General features: G+C 40.9%; 1 protein-coding gene across 2 annotated transcripts in view; it reads right to left on the reverse strand.

Moving 5' to 3' along the window:
- Positions 1-4,107: 4,107 nt before the first annotated feature.
- Positions 4,108-25,630, reverse strand: part of scn8ab (sodium channel, voltage gated, type VIII, alpha subunit b) — a 46,737-nt gene continuing 25,214 nt past the window's right edge. For both annotated transcript variants that reach the window (XM_062400074.1, XM_062400068.1), the window contains 16 exons: positions 25,487-25,619; positions 24,569-24,807; positions 23,005-23,178; positions 22,076-22,432; positions 21,659-21,832; positions 21,243-21,536; positions 19,716-19,830; positions 18,997-19,151; positions 17,954-18,127; positions 14,964-15,086; positions 12,677-12,961; positions 12,542-12,595; positions 12,315-12,452; positions 11,749-11,853; positions 11,362-11,632; positions 4,108-10,448 (listed from right to left, as the gene is read on the reverse strand). In XM_062400074.1, coding sequence (XP_062256058.1) covers positions 9,280-10,448; positions 11,362-11,632; positions 11,749-11,853; positions 12,315-12,452; positions 12,542-12,595; positions 12,677-12,961; positions 14,964-15,086; positions 17,954-18,127; positions 18,997-19,151; positions 19,716-19,830; positions 21,243-21,536; positions 21,659-21,832; positions 22,076-22,432; positions 23,005-23,178; positions 24,569-24,807; positions 25,487-25,619 — 3,960 coding nt within the window. In that variant the 3' untranslated portion in view covers positions 4,108-9,279. The remainder of the gene's footprint in view (positions 10,449-11,361; positions 11,633-11,748; positions 11,854-12,314; positions 12,453-12,541; positions 12,596-12,676; positions 12,962-14,963; positions 15,087-17,953; positions 18,128-18,996; positions 19,152-19,715; positions 19,831-21,242; positions 21,537-21,658; positions 21,833-22,075; positions 22,433-23,004; positions 23,179-24,568; positions 24,808-25,486; positions 25,620-25,630) is intronic.

Raw genomic sequence — 25,630 nt, forward strand, 5'->3', positions numbered from 1 at the left:
TCTTTTTGTCTGTGAAATCCTTGAGTGTTTGAATTTTCACTGAAATACACTCAGGTATAACGAGACCCTGACGTTTGTTTCACTGCTGCCGTTTCCTCACAAACACACTCTCCAGGTCCATTCTGCAGTTTGACAGGCCTGTATTTCTCTGGAGAAGTGACGAGGATTATATGAATGTCAGCTCTGAGGAAATACAAGTCTTCCCTCTACTTCACTTGATATTACAACATCACCATGACACTAACAAAGCAGTTTACCGCACTTTAAATCACCTGCAAATATTTGTATTTACTCTGCTCCTCTGTGACAATCCTGAGGTATGTTTTTTTAATGGCAAACTTTAAATCATGACTGTACCCTTACTTATTCCACATATTAATAATAATTATAAAGTCTGCTGGAGGGAACGCTTCTAATTAGTTCATAGAGTAAATGAACTTGTAATTGTAGAGTTGAATAATTTTTCTAAACATATATTTTATGTGAATAATTACTCTAGAAATCAACCAGTGCCTTTAAACTAATCTAAGAATGCAGTCACTTTATGATTATGATGCTCTCACTAGACATTATGAAGAAACCATAAAAGCACTGAGTAGCGTACACACATCTGGCACAGTCCATTTATGAAACCACATTGAAATTCACTGCACCAAAGTACACACACAATGAATATCAGTCCCCTCAACATGTTTGACTTTTTGCCATTAAGATACCTAAATACTAACAGATACAAACACTGGTGAAAACGACTTCAACAGTGGCGGTGAAAACACTCTGATAATTCAGTGATCTTTTGAATAAGTTTTATTTAGTTATTTTCACTTGTGAAATTGTTCAGGAACCACAGAGTCACTTATATCATGTTGGCCGAAGAGCCAGCTAGAAGCATATAGAATAAAAGGTCTGGATGAGTGGAGAAGATTCTGACCCTCTTCCTCTGGAGGCCCCTGACCACAGCCTCATTGTCCGGAGGGCCTAGGGCGTGTGCTGGCATGAGACACACATCTGAAACTGAGGTGTTTTCAGTCACAGTAACTCTCACCCCTCAGCGACATGCAAAGGTCACAGCAAAACCCACTTTTACATTCAATTTATCTCTATCTTTTCGGGTGTTCTGCGCACACCTCAAATAATGTGGCATCAAACATCAGACCAGCCAAATTATCAAAAACAATGTTGAGCCTCTATTCCTAAATGCTGACCTCATCAGGAGCCTCTCAGTTTTTATCTTCATAAACTTCATAAATAACTTAATCTCTTATTGCTGTGTCTTTGCCCCTTTAAAACTCTTTCAAAGCTCAAGCAGCAGTGTGACATACAGAATGTAGCAGTGACACCTACAGGCTTGTCTTGAGAAGTACATTATTTTATTGAATAACTGATAATAATTATGCATAGGGTGAAGACTTGTGTCACGTATTATTTACAAAAATTTAAAAAAAAGTACTAGCATGAATACAAATGCTAAAATCATAGGGCTTCTGATGGAGTATAAATTAGTTTAATCTTCAGTATGTGGTTAAAACACATTACAGTAGAGAAAGATTTCTCAGTTTATATCGTTAACTTTCAGTTTTCATCTTGTTAATTCTAGACTGGTAAAAAAACATAGCACTGTAACTTTTGTACTTCATATTTCCGTTCACTTCATTGTAGCATCTCACTGTTTTTTTTCAGGTCCATGTCCAGTGGTGGTGACGTTGTACTGGTAATAGATATGTTCTGCAGAGGGTTTCCTTCGGGCTGAGAGGAGAGTTGACTGAGGGCAATTTATTTCCACGCGATCTTGAGTCAAAAACGGATCAACTGACTGTGGGTAGCAGCTCTTGTGGGGGGGAAAGGAAGACGTGAAACAAGCATTGATGTGCTTTAATTAAAGGTTAATCTGTCACTTCTTTGCACAATAACTAATTATTCAATTGGTCTTAAATGTCAGAAAACAGTCAAACTCTCCAAAATATCAAAATATCATATTTAATATACATAAAATCAGCAGTTAAGAGGCTGAAAAAAAACTACTTAGTCTATTTTTCTTTCATTAAAAGGACAACTGTTACAATACATCAATTATTATCACAATTATCCATATTCTTTGGTAACTGCGCAAAACAATAACAAATAAAAGTTTAAAATATTATGATGCAAGCAGCAAAGCCAGAGTCGGTTGAGTGTTTATTTTGACATGTACTTCTTACTTACTCATATTAACTCACTTCCCTTTGTAATTGACCTTGACTGTACATAATGATGTATGTTTAAAGGTTGACACTAGATGTAGCTCATCAAATTCCTTTACTATAAGTTGAGTTTCTGTTTCTGTTCTCATCTATGTTCAATCATTTTTGTGGTTTGGAAAACAACCCTGCTCCAAAAGGTAACTTAAACCAGTGAGATCTGGTGAATTGAAGTTTTTCATGAATGTTGGAGACATCTTGTGTTCAGTAGTACAAACTTTTGAAATTATACATATTTTCACATTTAACATGCCTGAATAAGATTTTTAAGTAAAATCATGGTTTATTTTCTTTCCAAGAGTTGACTAATCTTTGGTCTGTGTCCGTGTTTTACAATTACTCTGCTTGTTAAATTAGATTTTTATAGGTGAGAATGCTGTTGATTAATGTAAGCTTCATTTTTATGAGGAATCCTGCATCATTTCCAAATGTTCCACTTTAAAACTAATATAAAAACAATGTGTTCTCTGTGAAACCACAGAAAACGTTTGTAATCACTCCAGTTACCTGCTGCTGGCTTTAGAGGAGAACCAAAACCGGTGGATTAACAAACACAACCCACACTACTTTATTTCAAAAGAGTGGCCTATCCCTTTAATTTACGGAAGCCACGTGGTTGTGCTGTTTCCTTTAGGCCCAATAGAGGGTGCTAGATAGCTTTAAGAGGCCATTTGAGGAACTCCACTGTTGGAGAGGTTGCAGTCCACATACAGCTTTGCTATCATCAGGCAGTCTCAGAGACAGAAGTGGACAGAAGCCCAACAGATCTAAGGGGTAATGATCATCATGCAGAGAAGGGAAAACCAGGCGATTCCTCTCCAGCTATGTGAGGGACTTTGTGAAAAGGAGGGAAGAGGTTGAACCCAAGACAGACACACGTCTTTCCCGGCCTCATGCACTTCCTTATCAAAACTGAGACCATGTGGCGTGATCTCTGAGATCCCATTCACCTAAATAGAGAAAGTGTAGATCAGTGCACCCTTTACCCTCATGATGTCTCCTGCATGATGGAACACACTTGACCCAGAAAAAGAAAACCACGACCTCATCCAGATACATGATCTCAGCAATACTGCGGATTACATGTTATTGATTCCTTAAAGACATACAATCTCCCCCCTGTATTCTTTACACACCCACACACACACGCACGTGCACACACACACACACACACGTCCCACTTAATCCACGTCCCACCTCTGCAACTAAATCCTGCTGTTCAGATATGGATGCAAGGACAGAAACCTACAGAGGGAGGAACAAGATGGAGCATGTGTATGGTGCAGCATACTCATGTAGTGCAACACATACACATTTCAATGGTGTTTATAGAGGAAACACATTCAGAGATAGTGTACAGACATTTTTCTACACAAACTGTCTAACAGATACATGTGAACGTCATAAGAATTCAATGCCCGATATTTACAGTAGTTAAAATTGTCAACAGATTCAATATTATTACACATTATGTTATATAAGTACAGTAGAATCCTGCCCTCATTTAGAAATGTAATGTGAGTGTACTGTAAGATGCAGGAACACACTGTTCAAACTACATGCTGCACCTCCATCTCATGCAGTGCTGGTAGCAGGTGAAGGATGAATCCAGAGCCAAACACTGGCTTTTTACCATGTGAGCCCGTTTCCCTTTGTTTCTCGTTCACTCTTCATCTTCTTGCTGTGGCTCATTCTCTCGCTCCCTCGCAGGAAGCTGCTCTACAGTGCACCGTACAGTCTGAGCCTGTTGGGAGCATGCTGCTGACTCAGCCCAGGCCACTGCATCCATCTATCTGCACTGCAGTGCTGTCTCTGCCTGCTAACACCCCCCCTCCCCTCCCCCACCTCCTCCCAACAACCTGCCCCCCTTTCCCTCTTTCAGAGCGCCACCTTACTCTCTCTACACACACAGACACACACACACACACACACAGAGAGACACACGTTTATAGTCCTCTCAGTGCTGTTTGCACCATAACACACCCAACCACGTTAACTCAGTAATTCAAGTATTGTCAAACCAGTGTAGCGTGTGATGTAATGTACAAATAACAAATAACAGTGTAGGCTACTGTGTTGTTGTTTGCAAGACTGAGCAGACAGATTTCAGACAGACTCGGTCTTTCTGTTCCTCCCTGTCCTCTGTGGGCTTCAAACATGTTCTCTTCTTCTATGGTTGTGACTTATGCAATTTCTACCCCCGCAAAGGAGGTGAAGTGTTTGTCCGTCCGTCTGTTAGTTAGCGTGATAACACAAAAAGTGTTTAATGGATTAACATGTAACCAGGGTGAAGGATATGGATCAGGAGAACCCATTACATTTGGGTGCGGATCCTGATTAGAGGGTGTGTTATTCAACATTTTCATAGATTTCTGAGATTAATAATTGATTTTGATGAGACAAATCTAACATGTTTAGGGGACTGACATCTATCTGTGTGAAATTTGGTGCAGATCCAAATAAAAATCAGCATCTAGTGAATTTAAACTTGGTTTCATAAGGGGACTGTTGGTCCTTGGTGGATGTGTACGCTCTCTGGTAATGATGATTAGCTTAAAACACAAACTGAATCTCCTTCTTCAGAGCATCAAAGTGAACCCTATCACTGAGGATCGTTTACTCATGTCCGTCACAATACATAAGGGTGACCAACAACATCTAAACCATCCATTGTGAAATTCCAGTCTTTCATTCTATACATAAAAACGACACCAGTCAGAGGTGTAACTGGAAGGCTGCTTTATTGTTTGGAAATAGATTCGTGCTCAAATGAAGACATTCTTTCACTGATTCTCATTTCATTGTCCCATGTGGTTGTGCACATACGTTCTCTCTCTGACTGTGGCAGGAGATAATGACAGTCATATGGTGTTGTTTTGTTTTTTTTGAATTTCTTTATTATTTCTCAGTTTGCCTATTTTCAGCAAAGAAAAGAAATTGATCTCAGTCATGCTACAAAAGAATGGCCTCATATACCGATTATTAAAACCAACGTTTGGAAAAACAGAACGCGCACACACAGAGAGAGAGCACTTGTACTACATGACTCTACAAGATGTTAGTCCAGACTAATCTACGTGGTGAGTTTTCGGTTTACAAGTTAATTTTTGAACCCAATACATCGTTTCTATCGTGCTCCCGTTTTTCTTCGACTCACTCCCGTGGGTTTTCGAGATCCTCGTAGCTGATTTTATCGACAGACTAATATAGGAAGCTAAAAAGGCACGTGCCGTTAAGAGATATTGCACCATAAACAAACACACAGACAGTTAATACACCTAACCCTTACTGAAAGTGACAGCGACAAAGTAAAGATCAACTCCAGACTGCAGCAGTGTGTTAAGTGGAAAGATGGAGCGCAGGGTTAGAGCGGAAACGAGCAAACATTTGTCACACAAAAGTGGAGCTGTGGCTCGTACTGGGGCAGGCTGGGTGACCAGCCGATGCCTGCAAAATGCCATGTGTGTGTATGTGTGTGTCTGCATCTGTATATCTTTGTGTACAATATAGGAAACTAGGGGGCAAGACATTGTCACACATGTACAAAAGGGTATGCTGGTAGTGCAATCCTCTCTCCAAAAGCAGGCTCCAAAATTCTCAAAAGCAGCCGGTACAACACCATGCATTGTACGCTGGTACCCGGTGTACGCAGGAAATCCTGGGCAGGCCAGAGATTTGGTTATTCTCTGAACATACCACACGAAGAAACAAAAAGCATGATCAGTTCAAACTCGGTGGTTCGGGTTTCACCTCAATGCAAGGAGTGGACAGGAGAGTTGCGTTATAGACATTGCTCTAATGTATATATACTATATATATATGAAACAATATATATAATATATATGTGATATCGCTCCATATTCATACGTATTAATTTATACACTTTTAAATACAATTTCTGCTTTTTAAACATAGATTCTTTTAGCTTTCTCCCCTCTTTTTTCATGACAGGTGACTCAAAATAAAGGAAAAATCTACTCCATCTAACAAATGTGTCACAGCCTAACAAGTGTGACAAGGGGCGTCAGCTGGAAGCCATTCTATTTATAGGTATTAATATTTAGTGATAGATTAATAGCTGTAGTTTTTAAGTAATCCTGTATTTACAAAAACTACACATGCCGTTGAAAAAAAATAATATATTACATTATTTATAGTTTCTTAAAAAGTCCATTCTTAGCTTTTGCAGTTTGTGCCGTATACAACAAGTGTACTTATTTTATTTCCCCCCCAAATGTATGAATGTGTGTCTACTTTTTTTAGGCGTCATTCTGGGTATCCATGGTGATCTCGGAGAAAATGGACGGCAGTAGCTTTTATGCTTTTATCATTCAGAGTTTTATTTGGTTCAAGTTAACAACCACACTGATTTTGGAGATCTCATGCAGCAGCTGGACCGTGTATAGGACTCGAGAAACGGATGACGGAGGTTATTCATAAACAGGAAGTGACATCACTGCACAACAGGAAGTGCAAAAGCTCTGGTTTGGTGCTTAAGCTCACACTACCATAAGAGAGCATCCAGTGCCCTGATGGGTATTTGGTATTTGTTATGCAGTAGAGCGATGTGGAGAAAAGTGGCGAATGAAACATGGGGCCGATCCGCTGAGGGTCACCACTTCTGTGTTTCGCTCAAACCAACATATCCAAATTCCCTCCCATGACACTCTCCTCACAGTGGTTCCTGTTTCTGTGATTGCTATCGGGGTGAACAATTGTATTATTTTTATTTTGCTTACTGACGTTAATTGAGACCAGACTACATTTTATTCCTGACAACAAATGTAATCCACTAACAATATAAATCCGTCATTACAAGCGAGCAAAATGTTGCTGTTTCACTGAGATGCATCTAGCCCTATAATTCTAGGCATCATAAGCAGGAAGCGCTAACGTGGCCCCTGACCGGGCGGTTGCCGCGACTAGGCGGCCCCGCCCAGATCATTGTCCATCGACATGGCATGAAACAGAAAAAGAGTAAAACATAATTTCATTAATACTCCCATCACATTCACTTGCATTTTGTTTGCAGAGCTCACAATAGTACATCTATATTATCTCCTGAGAAAACAGATGATTTTTTTCAAGCATTGCATACATTTCTAGGGTCTCTCTGTCTAGTAATGACAGCGGGAAAAAAAACAGAATGGGCAGGGCACACTTCACCCAATCCCACTCCATTGACAAAAGGGCAACAAGGGATAACAAGGCAGATCTCTTTGGCTTCTCCACACACAATGTTATCATCACCCGTTCATCATTTTCTGCTTCTGGTTTAAATAGGACATAGCTAACACCCGACGAACGTGTTCCAGCCCGAGACCTCTTCCCTCGGCATCATATCAACATGTGGTGTAGAAAACTGTAAAATATAAGTTTACCAAAACATGAAATTTACATCGGGGAAAATAAATAAATGAACACACATTTAAAAACATGGGATCAAATGGTGTAAACTGAGCAATAATCAGAACTCTTCTCAACCATAGAGAAAACTCAGAAATATGAAGGAGTTTGCCAAACCTGTGAAATTACCCCAAAACCACTTCTAACCAACAGTAGGACCCCCAAAAAATGCCCGCTCACGCACAACTAAAGGCAGATGGTATGGAACATTACATAGGTGCGTACAAATGATAAATATAAGCTTTAAATTGCAAAGTGTTGTGCCCTTGAAAACATTTCAGTCCAAATGACGGAACATTTTCAAATCCCATGGTAACACGCAGACATCCACTTCTACATCGTACACACTCAAAATCTCCAGAGCAGCAAATAATTGTTTGGATTTCACCCATCGATCCACCATGGTGGTGTTGTAAAACCATTCTTCTGTCTATAGAGGCAACGGTTCAAACATAGTCATCTGAAATGTGTTGCGTAATGAGATAAGTCATCGGAACCTTTTTTAGATTATATCAACCCCCATATCACTTATATCTTTGTTAAACAAATTACTCGTATCTCTGAACTTTCAAATTTTGACAATGCCTCGATCGTACAGTCGAGCCACCGCTGTGGTCTGAGTATTAGTGTCTTGTGGACTATGATAATTCATGCAAGATTTCTGATCAAAACATGCCATCATGCAAGTCATTTCTATGCATTGAACAAGCACAATTATTAATGTATTTGTTTGGAAATCTTTCGGAGTAAATGTAAGCCCTTGGCCCGAGTTGACCCCATAATAAACAGACCCCTTAACCAATTGGTGTGAAAGCCCATGTAAAAAAAAAAGTATTTTTTTTTTTTTTTTTTTTTTTTATGTGGGTATAACAAAGATAAAATGAGTAGAAGAGTTAAGTGACATGGGCAAAATGTTGAATATTGTTCTTTTTTTATATCTTGTTTGCATTTTTGTTGCTCAAATTAACAATATCTAGCTTTGATAAAAGAAAAAAAGTACGTCCAAACGCTCTCCGTCATTTGTGTCTTTCACTCACCAGTCATCCCTCTGTTTGCTCTTAAAGAGAGAGAGTGTCATTTCCTCATCTATTACAATTCAATTCATTCTTAATGACACAGAACCACTCGTCGGCTGCTTTAAGAGAACAATCCTTCGGAATCGAGCGGCCTCCTTGTTTTTTCCTTTATGACACCGTCTTCCAGAGGAATCCATGACTTGCATCCAGGCGTCGGACTCCTTTAGTGTTTTTTTCCTCCATCCTGCTCTATACCTCCTGGCGTAGAGTTCTTAGTCTTATCTGTAGACCTGTGGTAAGTGAGCAACACACGTGTTCCGTGTCTGTTTTTCCATTCCCTTTTTGTTAAGATCAGTAGTGTAGATACAACAATGTCACACAGTATGCTGATTATGTTTGGTTTTGACTGAAGTTCAAGAGTCTTCAAGCTGGAACTGACCAAGCGGCTTCCCTCTGCATCGATATAAGAATGAAGTCTGTAAACAAAATTACTGAATATTTTTTTTTTTTCTGACTTGCAAATGAAATAATCTGTACATCTGTGTAGGTGAGTTTCCTCTGCTTGAAGTTAAATCATTATAATTTGTATTGTCATTACTGTGATTATTAATCCGATACTCTTAACATTTAGATTCCCTGATGTCTTTTTGGTTTCTTCCCTTCTCTTTCCTACCCCCCTTGCCCTCGTTGTTGTCGTCATCCTGTTTTTCCTTATCAGGTTTGGTTACACTATCATAAGAGGGTAGGGAGGCAGTGGAAGGTGTGCTCTCCTTTTTTTCCTGTTCTTCATTCTTTCCGCCATTCTCTACTTTGTTGTTGGCTGGTCTACGCTTGCAGATAAAGCCCCGCCTGGCCAGGTAGGAGCGGTAGGCCCTTTGAATGATTCTGGCGGACATGTCCTCCTGCTTGCGCCTCAGAGTGGTGGTGATGGGCTCGTAAGAGACCTTGGAGGGATTGGCCGCCACAAAACGCTCCTCCATTTGCTGTCGTAACATGTCCAGCTCGCCACTGTCACCCAGCACGCGCTTGGTGAAGGCGAACAGGATGTCCAGGCAGTGGATGCGGTCGCCGCTCACCATTGGCATATCCATGGCGATCAGTTCAATGGTGTTAGGGTTGGGGATTCGCAACGGATGTTCAAGTGCATCGGCAAAGTCAGAAAGCTTGGAATAGGTGATGAACTGAGAGGCATCGGGATCGAACTTCTCCCAAATCTCATAAAAGGTCTCAAAGTCGTCCTCACTGAGCGGGTCCGCACTCTCCTCTGTGGCTACACTGAAGTTCTCCAGGATGATGGCGATGTACATGTTGACCACAATTAGGAAAGAAATGATTATGTACATAACAAAGAAGAAGATGCCCACAGATGGGTTCCCGCAGTCTCCTGTAGCGGGCGTGCCAGGATTCTCTAATTTCGGGTTACAGTCGGGAGGGTAGTTCAGAATGGGCAGCAGCAGGCCATCCCAGCCAGCTGACGTGGTGATCATAAACAGGATGATCATGCTGTTTCCGAAAGTCTCGAAGTTGTACATGTCATCGATTCCAGCCCCGTGCCTCACATAGCCAAAGTTGGACATGCCGAATATGGAGAAGATAAACATAACCAGGAAAAGTAGCAGGCCGATGTTGAACAAAGCAGGGAGCGACATCATGAGGGCAAACAGAAGAGTTCTGATTCCCTTGGCGCCCTTGATGAGACGCAGGATTCTGCCAATACGAGCCAGACGAATCACCCTGAACAGTGTCGGCGACACAAAGTACTTCTCGATAATGTCAGCCAGAAACATTCCTGAGGTTAAAAGAGAGACAAAAAGAGATAGAACATATGTTTGGTTAAGCTTTAGGTGATATTATTCAAACTCTTATCTCTGTCTGCTTTTGTGTTTTAGGTTTGTGTACATTTTTTAAGAAATCAGGACACGGTTACCGTTTTCATAGCAAATAAAAAAAATTCTGGTGTAATGTAATCAAAATAATTCACAGTCTGTTGTATTCTATGTTTTTCTATACAGTATATTCTGTAGATAATTATGTCAAATAATAGAAGACAGAAATGTATTGTACAAGTGAATATTCAAGCCACATTGAAGAAAAAACCTGAGAAGGATACAGTTGTAATTGAGTAGACATACTAAAAGAATAAATTCATAATTTATAAAAAACTTTTTATAATATTACAGAAAAAAATATTTTTGTAAGGAATTAGCAACGAGGAGAACGAAGGTTTCCAGAGGTTTCACTACTTCTGGATCTAACATTTTAAACAGTTTCTTGGTAAATATCACACAGATGTAACCAATGATAACCTCATAGTTCACCACTACCAAACATTTCCTCCTTGTTCACCTTAAAGTGGTCCAAGTACTCTTTGAATATGGTAAAAATGTTTCCTTTACCTCAAATGATTACATCAAATGTTGAAGTAATAAGTATTACATTTCTATTAATCTTTCATCAGCTCATTTTATTCCCAGCTCTTGAGTTTTTAAGACAAAGTTAACCATTTGTCTTATTAAAGAAATAATACATTAATCGAGAGATTAATGTATTATTATACATTAATTTTGATGTGTTGCCCTGTGAGAAACTTACACCAAAATAGAAGGCCTGGCTTCCCTCCACATGTTAATATGGGCAGGAGGATCCGACCCATTTCCAGTCAAACTGCTACACATGCGTAAATAACCCTTTGGAATACTTGCCCACAATGGAAAGGATGACCACAACCACGTCAAAGATGTTCCAGCCATTGGTGAAGTAGTAGTGACGCAGTGCAAAGAGCTTGAGTACAAACTCGATTGTGAAGACCACAATGAAGATGAAGTTGACCCAGTAGAGCACAAGCTCAGTCTCATCGGATTGATCGTCCGTTTCCACCATCATGGTGACCATGTTGAGGCAGATGAGCATCATGATGGAGATGTCAAACACCTGCTGCGTCACAAAGTCGAACACCATGCCCTGGATTTTGTTCTGAGGAGAAAGGGAAAGAGCAATAGATATTAAGATTCACTTTTCTTGTTGCTTAGCACTGTATGGTTACAAACCTGCATGGTGGTGAGCTTGAAGAGAGAAAAACAATTACTTACCTGAGGCCTGGGTATCGGTTTTTGTGGTTTCTTTGACCCTAGTTTCTTCATGGCATTGTAGTATTTCTTCTGCTCTTCTGTCATGAAGATATCCTGACCTCCAAAGTAAAGGGACAACAATAGTTTGGTTACAACCTGCAGGGATTTCAACCTTTATTCAAATTCTAATTCAAATAAAACTTTCCGCATAAAATCTCATTTGGCTATTCTGACCATTGACTGTTTAAGGATGAAAAATTTAACAGCTCCCTTAAAAGTGAAGCCAAAGTCTTTCAATTACCACTTGATGGTGGTTGATGGATTCACTCTGGGTCATAAATCATCTTAGTGGAGGGGACATTGAATAAACTTAACAGTCAAAATCCAAGTCAAGGGAAGGTTTTCTCAAAGATAGTTTCTCTAATTTCTGAGTTCTAATCACACTGATGTTTGTCCAAGTGTTCTTTTTTCCAGTAAGTTTGGTCTTAATTAAGTTTGTTGGCTCAAACGTTGTGATCGACAGCTAACTTATCCTCAAGTCATCTTCAAGGCAGCATGTTCCGAGAATAGAAAAAAATAAATCTTATCTTTTTCTTCTGCTGGTTGAAGTTGTCGATGATGACACCGATGAAGAGGTTCAGTGTGAAGAAGGAGCCGAAGATGATGAAGATGACAAAGTAGATGTACATGTATAAGTTGTCCTCGTAGAGGGGCTGTTGCCCCACCTGTGAAGTGTTAAAAAAGTGAAAATATGGAAGAAATGCTCCGGCACGTTGATGTGGATGTGAGACTTAAAAAACTATAAAAATGGTACCTTTCTAGAATCTATTGCTGCGTACATAATGTCCATCCAGCCTTTGAATGTTGCCTGTAAAGTGTGCAGAAACATTGTGTGAGCAAACTGATTAAACAAGACAGAAACAAGACGTGTCAAGCAAACGTTTCTCACCACTTGCAGGAGCGCCAGGTATCCAGCACCCACATTGTCAAAATTGATCTTGACGTTTTTCCATCTGACTTCCGTGAAGTTTGCTTCAATAAGGGCAAAGCACTCTGATTTGTTGTTAACTTCATTGGGGTGGAAGTACGCCTCCTCTGTGTCATTGAAACAGTAGTAATACTTCCCAGCGAACAGGTTGACGCCCATGATGCTAAAGATGAGCCAGAAGATGAGACAGACCAGCAGCACGTTCATGATGGAGGGGATCGCACCCACCAGGGCGTTCACCACCACCTGAAGAGGAGAGCAAGGAAACGCAGCCGCTGCAGTCACACAGCAGCTACATGGAGATGTTTACACATAAAAAACATCAACACAAACATACACCGAAATGCACATTTTTTCCTCCATTAAAAAAAATGTTAGCTGTATTTTCTGATTGGCGAAAGCTGAAGCCCTGAACAATAATAGCAGGGGGTGTAACAATACTTTCAGCCTATAGTTCCAATCACTCAAATATATGTTTTGCCTGATAAGAATGTAATTAAAAAAAAATGTCTCTTGTGTTTTGGTGAAATTAGTGATTAAGAGAAATTAGGACTATAATCTCCACAAAACTTAACTGAAAAATAAAGGAGAAAAAGAACAGCATACTTAGACAGATGTCTGAGTAAAGCCTGAATTTGATTGGACTAAAATTCTCCACCTAAGTTAGCAAGATGCCAGATTTAAATGTCTTCACTATTTATAGCTATATGACAAGAGATGTTACTGCCCCCTCTGGCATTTTGTTATACAATATTTGCAATCCATTTTCAGCTCCATATGCATACTAATATATTGTATTTTACTGTGGCATGAATTATTGTTACACCTCCTTAGAATCATATAATTTATCTAATTTTCCAGATTACATTATTCATGTATAACACTATATGTTCCAACATGTCACCAGCTAATCACTCTGTGTATTTATGTTGAGTTGGATTTGTGAATATAATAATAAGAAACTGTAAACAATGACTGCGTGTTACTGACACAGGATTACATTGTACAGTGTTACAAATGTACAAAGGAATATGAGTGTGAGTTTACAACTTTACTGCACCAAAGCAGATTGGCTGTGTGGAAGAAGATACAACTTCAGGAGGAGGACTGTATGAATGTGCATTTACCGACACGCATGATAACACAAAGCCAAATTAACCAAAAGGACACTGGATAGGCAAACATCAACACATTCGTTTCACTCTAGTGTTCTGCTTAATGTCATAACATACTATGAATAAATAAATAATTGCAAAAAACTGCAAAATGGTGATCATGACAATCATGGCGATGAAATTCACTGGGGGGTGGTGAGCAAGGATGGCGAGGAAGGGGGGGTATGCAACCAGAAGTTTGTCGGTCTTCCAGTGTGACAATGCCAAAGCCAAACTGTGATAAGATCAGATAACAGGACACTTGAGGCAGAGCGACAGTTAGAGGATGCCGAGCCTACACACGGACACAAGTTTTCCTTCTGCCCAGCAACAACCAGAGGCTGGTCCAACCAATCACACATTAAACTGATGATCAGAAGAACCCCAAAGAAAATGACAGCTTTCTCATGCTGCACAGAGCCCTCCGGGGGTCACATGTTCTCAGAGCTATTGATGCGGAATCTGTTACACACAATTAAGGACAGATGAATCAATTGTGTGCACAATATAAAACTAATAAACAAATTAGTGCACCATTTCAGGGACAAATGTGCACCTAGCCAATTTATTTGCCCTTCACATGACGTCTGGGTGGCTCTGTAGCTCAGAAACAAGAATTGGTTTGCATGCTCGGATTGCATGAATTACATTAACTACATTAACTCTGTGATTATTCATATCAACCTCTTATTGTTCTCTCGGCTGATATTTAACATTTCAGAGCTGAGTGAGTATAATAATGTGTTGCATTATTCAGGTCAAAATCCCTATTGTGGTCCAGTCTTTCGTAAGAATGTTTTGTTGCTAGTTTTAATGCAGAGCTCATTGCAATTCTTTTTTTTTCATAGCACTCAATTTATAACATGTGAAAATGGAATGTGACAAATCAAATCGAATGTATTAATGACCATCTGAGATGATCTGCATCCATGCAAAAAGCTTCTCTTCGATAAAAGGGGGGTTACCTCCAACAAAAAAAAGTCCCCTCAGGAGACATGTTCAAGGAATTTCTGAATTGCCATCTCTAGCATGCGTTGATGCTTTTATTTAATCGGCATGCAGAAGGACCAGCTGCCTGGTATCTTATGTCTTACCCTCATCCCTTCAAAACGTGACAGGGCCCTGAGGGGTCTCAAGGCCCTCAGTGTCCTTAGTGATTTAATCGGGCCTAGATCGGAGTAGCCCAACGCATTAGCTATAAGGCTGACTATAGACACCTACACAGATAGGGACAGAAGGAGTGGGAAAGACAGAGGCAAAAGAAGAGAGGAGCCACATAGTTATAGGAGATATAGAGAGAAAGATGGACCCTATATATACTGTAAGGATGGCTGAATGGTTATAAACAGATATACATCCATATATATATAGTTTCTATGTGCAAGTCGGTGTCTTTATAACATGAGGGTAGGCAGGGGGTTCTTTTTCAGTGTGTTAGTTGGCTTATGTTTGGTTTAGTTTGGCAAGCCAGTCTGGCATGACAACCAGCTTTAACAGCACAGTGACCACACCTGGAAAGAAACTTGTGGTTGACACAGTGAAAGGGAGAGAAGATAAAGAGTCAAACGAAGGGGAAAAAATCAGAGGAGAGATGTATTCACAAACACAAAATCAATGTGACACAATAATATACACGAAGTCCACGGTACACAACAGCACAGTTTCCACACCAGAGAGCACCGTATACTCATAGAAAGAGGGTTGGGGGAGAGAAGAACGCAGAAGGTTGAGGACAACTTTCAGGGTTAGAAGAGAAAGGATAACCTGTGAAAGTAGGAGTCCCAACACAGCACACAAACCTTACCCTTGACCCTTAAACACCGACCATTCCGTCGACCCCCCAACAGCTGCACAACGTCTCTCTTAACTTAAAGAGAGACACAGTTAGAGGCACCTGCTGTGAGAGAGAGGACAGGTCATTGTTAGTGTAGAGGTTTGCATGGAACTAGGGATAAGTCATCTTCATAACACGTGGGCCACTTCAGAATATACTGGCTTTTATGCAAGGTTTTATACTGGAGAATTAGGCACCGGGTCCGATCTCATAATCTGGAGAGCCAGGGAAACTACACCCCTGGTGAATATAAGAAGACATATGATGTTATTCCAGTTTTCCTATTTCCATCCTCCAGTGAGTTAAAGGGGTTTTGTTTATGTAAGAGATCTGCAAACACTGTTTCTGAATCTACTGGAACACTTTGCAATAATATGGAGGTAAAGGCCGGACTACTGACAATGTCAATGTCTGGCCCCAGCAAAGTCAGGTAAGGGTCACATACGCAAATGCAGGCGGACATCATGTGAGGGATCCCTCTCCCAGGATGGACAGAAGTGCAATAGCTGCCGTGTGAAGTGGAACGCACCAAGAAAATACAAATATCTACAACATTGATTAGAAAAAACAGCTTGTAACATAATGGAGAAGTGTGTCCCTCTTTAATTATTTATACATTAGAAAATGTCTGCTAGAGATAAAGGGAGCAGCAATGACAAATGAATTGAGGAGTTATTGGCAGTATTGGCAGAATATGTGAGTAGGCATATTGTATATCAAGTAGTCTTGTAGTAATCATAGTCCCAGAACAGCTGCCATCCTGATCAGGATCCACCACGATCACATAATTCTCTTTTAGGATCGAAATAAGTAATGATTACAACCTAAGTTTGGGACATGCTGGATCCAGTGACAACAGCCAATTGTCATTATTCTTCACAATCATGGCAGAATGTTATTACCAAGTTATCTGGTAAAATATATATCATTCTCAATTGGACTTATTGTTACAAATATATTGCCTGACATTGTAAAAGAGTAAATAATTTATTATAAATATTTGGTTGCATGGGCTGATGATCCGTCCAGGGTGTCTCCTGCTTCTCGTCCAGTATCAGCTGGGTTTGCCTCCAGCTCCCAATCATCCTCAACTGGTAAGCAGTATACAGTCGATGATGGATGCTTCAACATATTTGTTCCATTAGATGAAAAAGAAATCAATCAGATCTTTCACATTCTTGTGGTATTAATGTGCACTTGGGCTCTAGGACAGCAACCAGAGATTCATTACACAAGTAGACACTTGATAACTCCCAAATACAACCAACTGTGGTATAAGCCCGATGATGTTAGATAAACAGCAGGAGCACATCATAAATTGATAGATCCTCATCATGTGACAGTATGTGCCGACGTCACATGGTAAGAATATTAATATTGAAACGTGGACAGATGAGCACCTCACACAAAACTGGTGGTTGTTGAATGATTTAAGCCACGACACTCTGTAAAACACATCATCAATTACGTGAATGCAAAGAAGCGGGGTTAGGGGACTATATAGAAAGTTCAGATAACAAGGGACATGTTCTGATTAATTTGCATACTACAACAATGATGAAGAGCGCTGTGAGGAAAACGCAGCACCCTTCCCTTGTAATATCACATTAAATGCAGAGTTTCAAAGTCTATATTTCTGTACACACTGGTGTATCTTATGGATACCCAATTCTGAGCTCCCCACAACGGTAGTATTTAAAGCTGCAGCCCATTGCAGACTGAATGTGGTCCCCTATGCACTACAGCCAAGCCTGGATTTCACACACAATAAATCACATGTGTCTCTCAAGCTGTTTTGTTACACAAGATACAATTGAAATATAATATTTACTCAAGAAGTAGTGAAAAGTACACATTAGGTTTATGTCAAGAAATAAACCATGACTTTAAGAAACAGCACAATTTGATCATTTTCTGCAGTATGAAGAAAAAGATTCATCCTAATTTTCTCAGTCGAATTCTTACCTATGTATTCGGTATAATACAATAAACAGTATTCAAAGTGTAAGGGCCATCATTGTGATAAAAAGATATTATTAGAATTTTGTGTAACATGAATGTAAAGAATACTTTTGTTGCTTAGAGAAATTCATCGATCCTATTTAATGTTTGAGTTGACCAGTGACGTTGATCTCTCGGATCCATGGGTTCCTTACATGTCCAGAAATATCATCATGAGAAGTTAAACCACAAGAAATTACATTATTAGACCATTGGGTATAAAACAAAACTATGTGCAAATGTACTTACATCCACAATGAAGAAGTCCAACCAACACCAGGCATTAGTGAAGTACTTGACGAAGCCGTAGGCCACCCATTTGAGCAACATCTCCAGAATGAAGATGTAGGTGAAAACACGATCAGCGTACTCCAGAATGATTTTGACCGTCTTCCTCTGCTCGATGTACACATCCTCGAAGGCCTACAGGGCAGCAGAGGAGCAGCACACATGACTTACCACTTCATGACTGATACATTACACATGTTGATCCTGGAAATATGTGAAAAAATAAATGAGGCCAGTAACACTTCACACATTATTCCACTAAGTTAGGATTAAATCAGATTGGTTGAGCTGCATTTGGAGTCTGCTGCACAGACTCCAAATGCTCAAGATGTCAGCATTCATATCCAGTATATTTCAACTTAATTTCAGGAGAGAGAGAGAGAGTGGAGACCCATCGCACATATTTATATATGGTCTTTAATTTATAAAAAGAATGGCCGCCTTTCTGATCATTTTTTTATTTAATTTTTAATTTTAATTGTTTTTACCATTTTTCACCATTGTGGGTTTTTATTTGAATGAGAAAAGCAAAAACTGGTTGACAAAGTAAATTTTTCACCAAGTCAAACTGCAACCTCTCTTTTTTTTCTGTATTGTCTGTATCTGTTCCTAAGCACATAAGTGTTTTTGATTTGCCTCAGGCCTTTCCCCTCCAGAAAGCTGCAAACCTAAGCTGGATTCTGCCGGTTGAAAGGTTGGTGCATTACAGCACTTTGCTGTCCATTAGCAACAATCATATCAAGAGAAGCAGCAGAAGAAAAGCAGGAGGTGATCTTGCTTGCTCACATCCTTATAAGGAAATGAGAATCACTGTCTCTAAATGAATGACCCACTGTTGTTTTAATTATTCTGTCAATCTCCCCCTCACTTGTTCTTCACATCTCTTAAATTTATTGAGATAGGGCACATCAATGTGTATCTTTGTGTATGCGTCCTAATAACAATTGGAAGTATTATGATGTTTTTGAACAAATGCAGTTAAGCCTGTGTCTGTGAACTCTTACCAATGCGCCGCTGCTGAGCAGGATCATGAAGATGATGAGGGTTTCAAACCAGTTGTGTTCTACGATCAGGTAGCAGGTCTTTCTCAGGAACCACCAGTGTTTCCCCCAGCCGAAAGTGATGGGGACATCACAGCACTTGTATTTGGCCACACATTCTGTGTGACAAACATAAACAAGACTGTTGATAGAGACCAACAAACACAATGTATCTCGGTGGCCTTAAACCTGGGATAAGTCACACATTTTGTATCATTATTGTACTGTAAAGCTTATTTTAAATCAAGTGATCTGGGAGAAAACTAGACCACTGCACTTCCGCTAGACTCTGTTTCCTGCCTTGGGGAAATCTGGCTTGGGATGGGGGACTTTGACCAATCACAGGACAGTTCAGAGAGATGCCACTGCAATTGGCTGTTCTACTAAGCAGCTCCATGTGCACGTCCCTTTGGTGGTAAGCCTGTTCTATATCCATGATGGAGAGTCCTAAAGGAAATGGACTTGGCAACAACTGCCTTCACTGCAAAGCAACCAAAAAAAGGGACGATTTAAATATCCCAAAAAGAATCTGACAACGAACGCCATCAAACATGCGGGGACCCTCTGTGCTCGATGAAACATCTGCAGCTTTAACATAGCAATGTACATACACCATTAATAACAACATCTGTGTAATCATTGTTATCGCCTACCACAAAGTCATAGTAATAAACACCGCCTACCATCTGTCCAGCAGGCATCTGGGTCAAGGTACTCCTCCACCACCTCCACGACCGCCACCTCCTCCACGTCAGGCTTGATGTCTATTGTGCTGCCCTCCGACGAACTGGTGTCATCCTGTTAAGACAAACAAGGGGAGCCCCCAGATCAGTCGAGCCTCCTCGATGTGTCCGTGAACATAGGCTCAGCAATGAGACGGCCATACCATACGGATGCGGCACAGTTCCACTGCAGCCATTAAATTAACGCCCCTTTGGGTTTATATGCATGACATGATTTATTGCTCCAGGTATGTTGCAGCCATGTAGTGCAGCTAATTCTCCCTCTGCCTCCTCTGCAGAGCTAGGAAAAGAGCTATGAAAAGATTCACAAGGAATTAATTAAACTTGCCAGTGGTCGATTACACTGGTAATGATGATCATGGTTATAGATACAAAAATATAGATTACTTGGTATTGAAACAAATGCATGTATGTGCAGATTCATAAAAAGGGTCAAAAGAAAATCTGCCGCGATGAAAAATAGAATTTCTGTTGACACCTACAGTTTATTAACACTATAGAAGTAAGAATTGCTCTGAACAGGGCTCTCACAGTAGGTCTTTAAGTTCAACTGTACAAATAAATCAAGTCATATCTTTACGATGGGTCAAGGTGACTCAGGGCAGACTAGTGAAACACCAGCAAAACCTTGTGTTGTTGTAATTAACTATACACATTTAGTACACACACATTCACACACAAACAGAAACTCAGCCAACTCAATTCACTCGAGAATGATACTGCACTTTGTAATCTTAAGTCGTCAGCAAAGGACTGCACTCTCTTCCTCTCCCCCCCTTTTCTCTTTCTCTCGACCAGACCAGATGGATCCCTGCTTCTCTGATTGGCTGTTAGCAGCTCTGTCTGTGTCTTCTCCCTGCAGAGGAGCCCATGGCTGGCTGTGGTGCAGGGGGGGAAGTGTTGTGGTTGGCTGAGGGAGCCCAGTGGAGTATGAACCTGGTGCAGGTGCAGTCGTGAAGCTGCTGCTGCCTCATCCCCTTTCTTCCTACTGAAAACCAGGTCAAGGTGACCGACGCTTCTTCAGGCTTCTGCGTCTGGCTATCCTTTCTCCTACATTCATATTGTACAGCGAACAACATGTTTCCCTCAGAGGGACAGACTTTTGGTTTATGTCTGTCTGCAGGGTCAGCACTTTGCAGAATTGTTAAAGCTGTCATGTCTAAGTGGATGTTCTGAAATGTCAAGTAAACGGAATATTTTCAGAGTGACAGCTGCAGATTGAGGCTAGGCAATAGCTTGCATGGGGGTTGTGAACCTCTCAATGATCAACACTAATAACTGTAAACAGATTTTGAAGCTTAATGTTTAAATTACCACACGTTTGTTGCATCTCTGAATTGCCTGAGATCTCCTATAAACAATGTCCAAACAGCCTACTCCACAATCTTCTTCCACACTAAAGTAAGGACATCGCTGCTGCCGTCTCTCCTCCATTCTCACACTCTTCAGTCCAGTCCTTCTACTCACATCTTTGCTGTTCTCCACGTCTGATTCACTGCTGAAGTCTTCTGTGTTCAGATTTTCAAAGTCCGACTCCCCGACCGCGATGGGAACACAAACAGTAAGGTTGGGGTTGTGGATGAAGGACATGTAGTCCTCATCAATCATATACTTCCCCACGCTGCTTCCAATGCCGCTGGTGGTGCCATTGCCGTTTTTGGCATAGTCCAGTTCACGGTTGATGTCCACAGTGTGGTTTGCGATGCAGTTGAGCTTCTTTTCATACATGTCATCCAGAGGCTTCTGTTCATCCTCTATGGGCTGTGATGGGAAAAAAAAAGGCCATTAGAAAACATGAATGTCATCACAGAGCTACACTATCTGATAAAGACACGTTTGTTTAAAAACAGAATTATGCATAAAGAGGTTTGCTTATATCGTACCTTCTTAAGCACTGTGGCCACAAAGACACGCATGTTGACCTTGAACCAGGCAATCCCTATCTTAATGCGGGCGACTGCGAGCTGGAGGTTGTTGGGCTCCCCGTCATCATCCGTAGCGGCGAGGTTGTCGGCACTGAATGAACTCAGCAGCAAGGCCAGGAACAGGTTCAGTACCTTGGGGAAAACCACCAAACAAGCTGAAACACTCGTAGTTTGAAGATGGACGACATGACAGCTCTTCCAAAATGAAGCCAAAGCGACTCGATCGCCACCCGTATCAAAGATATTTTAGCTTCATTTTTTTACAAAGGGAGAAAGTGGAGCCCTGTCGTCCATCTTCATATAAAGTCGTTGCTGTAAATAGATGGTTCACAATTGGGACACTGTAATTTACTAGAAGTATTTGTCTTTTCTTACCACCAGGTTTCCGATGACCATGACCATCATGAAGACAGTGAGACACATGGTCTGTCCTGCCACCTCCATACAGTCCCACATGGTCTCAATCCACTCCCCACACAACACTCTGAACACAATCAGGAAGGAGTGGAAGAAGTCATGCATGTGCCAGCGAGGCAGCTTACAGTCCTCCGCGATCTTACACACACAGTCCTTGTAACTTTTGCCAAAGAGCTGCATGCCCACCACGGCAAAGATGAAGACGATGATGGCCAGCACCAGGGTCAGATTACCCAGAGCACCCACAGAGTTACCGATGATCTTGATCAGCATGTTGAGGGTGGGCCACGATTTGGCCAATTTGAACACTCGTAACTATGACAGAAATAGGAAACATGAGTATTACAAAGTTATTCATATTAGAAAAGCGACAAACATTATGTGACTATGTATTGACTCAAAATGCTTTGATTTCAGCATCTCTGACAAGGAAGTTATGTTTTTCCCTCTGTCTATATATTTTTTTGTATTTTGGGGGATTTCCATGGGACATAGTAAGAGAATGGGACCTGGACCAGGAGAGAAAACATTACATCTGGCCATAGATCCCGACAAAAGGACAGGTCCAGGAATCTCTTATGTTATTATGAGAAGTGTAAAAAGACGTTTTGGTTCACTTTAGAAACTGTGGCAGGTCAAATTAGAAGATGGCGGGTCACAACATTCTAGATAATTAATGGGAAATACTGAAAAACAAAAAAATCTCATGATGGTTAACATGCTATGAGAGCTCTTCCACAGAAATATATATATATATATATATATATAGACAATGCTAATTTTTTTAAAGCCGAGGCTTTCATTTCTTATTTATTATATGTCCTGTGCCTAACAGATATTATAGGTAATCTGATGTTAACATTCTGTCTCTAAGCTTTCTCACTTACCAATCGGAAGGACCTGAGCACTGACAGACCTTCCACATCCGCCAGTCCCAGCTCCACTAAACTCAGGGTCACGATGAAGCCATCAAAGCAGTTCCAGCCTTCTTGAAAGTAGTAGTAAGGATCCATGGCAATCAGTTTGGCAAACATCTCGGCAGCAAAGATGCCTGTGAAAACCTGTAGACCCACACAGAAGTTCCCATTGAGTTTGAGTGGAATTCCACAATTTGGGTTCAATTAGAAATTTTCCCACATAATTCAATCTAATGAAACATCTAAGGAAATTATGTGACAGCTGCTCTGTGACTGAATATAAACTTGAACCAGCTGCTGGACCTCGCGGTGGCGACATCTCACTTGAATTTCTACCCCACCAACTTTTGATGGAGCAGTTTGTGCCGACCATGGTGAGCACAGGTAACAAGGGTCAGTTTCTAGAGAGGGAGTCTTAGAAACGGCGACCACATCCAAGGAAGGCAGGAGGCTGGCAAATAACCCACTCCCCACCTTCCCTGCATGTGGACCAAGGCAACATTTCCAGCCCCTTCTCATGCCCCTAGTACATCCAGTGTGGACCACCCTGCAGACCTATGATATTATTCCAGCCCCATAAACACTGTACCAGAACAAACTATCCAAAACAATGTGATTATATTGGGCCTTGGAATTCGTTATTGCTTCTAGACAAGATAAAGATTTCCAATAATACTGGCATAATGGCCCTAAAGACAAACATAGAGGAACCTGAGAATAAAAAATAAAAAAATATTCTAAAGGAGGAATTGCAAAAAGCGGTTTGCTTGCGCTGCATTTTGTTTGATGTAGTACTGATTAAGGACAAAAGATTTGACTGAAAGCCCCTTTGACAGTGCAAGGTCACAGAGCAATGGCATCGTGTTCCAGCAGAGCTTGTATGGAGCTGTCGTGCTGTGATCGTTTCCCATATTGTCCACCTAATCATTCCTCTGACTTCAGTTCCTGTTCACCCCTGACTACATGCCAATATCGGTGATCTCATTTCCTGTCTCAGCACTGACACTGGGCCAATACTGCTGACCTCAGGCAGCTGTGCTACACAGATGTGTGACAGCGAGGGTGGAGCCAAATGGCCGCTGCACATCTGGTTAATATGTACCTCGCCAAAACAGTCCTGTGCAGTCAGGGACCAACCTGATTAACATCACCGCTATGTTTTTGTGTGCGTGTGTGTTCATCATTTGGAAAGAGTTCAGTTGACTGGAGGCAAGCGGGATGCAACGGAAGCAGCACATTGACCTGAGTAGGGACGATGGGAGTTTGGGGAGCAGGCTGGCTGGCTGCATTGAAATGGAACTAAATCTTTAATGAGACCCCATCAGAGTCCTATATCCACTATGTGTGCGTATACTTAAGTGCACATACCGAATGATGCATTGATGGATTCGTTTGAGGTTATGTAGGTGGGGCTAACTGAACCTGCAATGCCTCTGTAACTCCTGAGAGAGATGATGAGCTTCAAGGCATGGAAGTTTACGAAAACAACAGCAGTGGTGCAGTGAGCGACAAAACAGGAGCTTTGGATTCTCACCAGGTTACCAACAGACAGAACCCCCTCAAACTGTTCAGTCATGGGGTAGTGCTCCATGGCCATAAAGAGGGTATTGAGGACAATGCAGATGGTGATGGCCAGGTCCACAAATGGGTCCATGACAATCAAGTAGGTGATGTGCTTGATCTTCAGCCACATGGGAAAGCACTCCCAGATGAGGAAGGTGTTGGCGAACTTGTACCAACAGGGAGGACACTTCCTCTGAGATTCCTCCAACTCTGCAGGAGGAGATGAAGAAGAAAGGAAACCAAAATGAATGAGAAAACCAAATAACAATTTGAGCTAGTCTCTACAGTCACAAATTAAAAATATTTGTCTAGTTTTTTTACCTCCATCAAAGGAGGACATGTTTTCCCCCCTGTCTGATTGTTGGTGGCTTTGTTTACACAAAAACTATGCAACGGAAACTTGGAGGACCAAACCCATTAAACTTGTGTGCGGATCAGGGGACGGATCCGGGATATTTTGTCCACTTTCTTTAACATTGTGAGATAGCATGTCTTTAAAAGTTGTCATTGATTTTGTGGAGAATATTTCATCTTAATCTTGATTTGATATGAAAAAATGGATACAATTTGATCCAACTAAAATAAAATTTAAACCACATATAAATTCCCGTGAATTTAAGTGTGGTTTCAAAAGGCGACCATTGGACCTTTGTGGAGGTATGCACTCACTGAGTGCTATTCTAGATGTGTCCCTATGTTTTCTAGTGATTGGCAGACACGATCTATACTCGGATGTCTTGTCTGCATAAAGAAAATGTTGGAATTTACAGTAAGAAGTACTGTGTTCTCAAAACCTCAGCTTGACTGAGCTGCGATAACTCGTATAACTTGTATAAATCCACCAACAAGAAGCAGACAAAAGTTGAGAGAAGAAAAGGAAAACATGTACCCTCTAATAGTGTGTTGGTGACCACACTCATCTGACTGTTGGCCCGGTCCTTTCCTTTGAACGAGCAGTTGAGCTGATCCACAGAGACCATGAGAGAGCCAGACTGCTTCTTCTTAATCTCCACGTCTGTAGTCTGTACTCAGA

The sequence above is a fragment of the Platichthys flesus genome, chromosome 2, assembly GCF_949316205.1.
Source record: "Platichthys flesus chromosome 2, fPlaFle2.1, whole genome shotgun sequence".
NCBI classification, from domain to species: Eukaryota; Metazoa; Chordata; class Actinopteri; order Pleuronectiformes; family Pleuronectidae; genus Platichthys; species Platichthys flesus.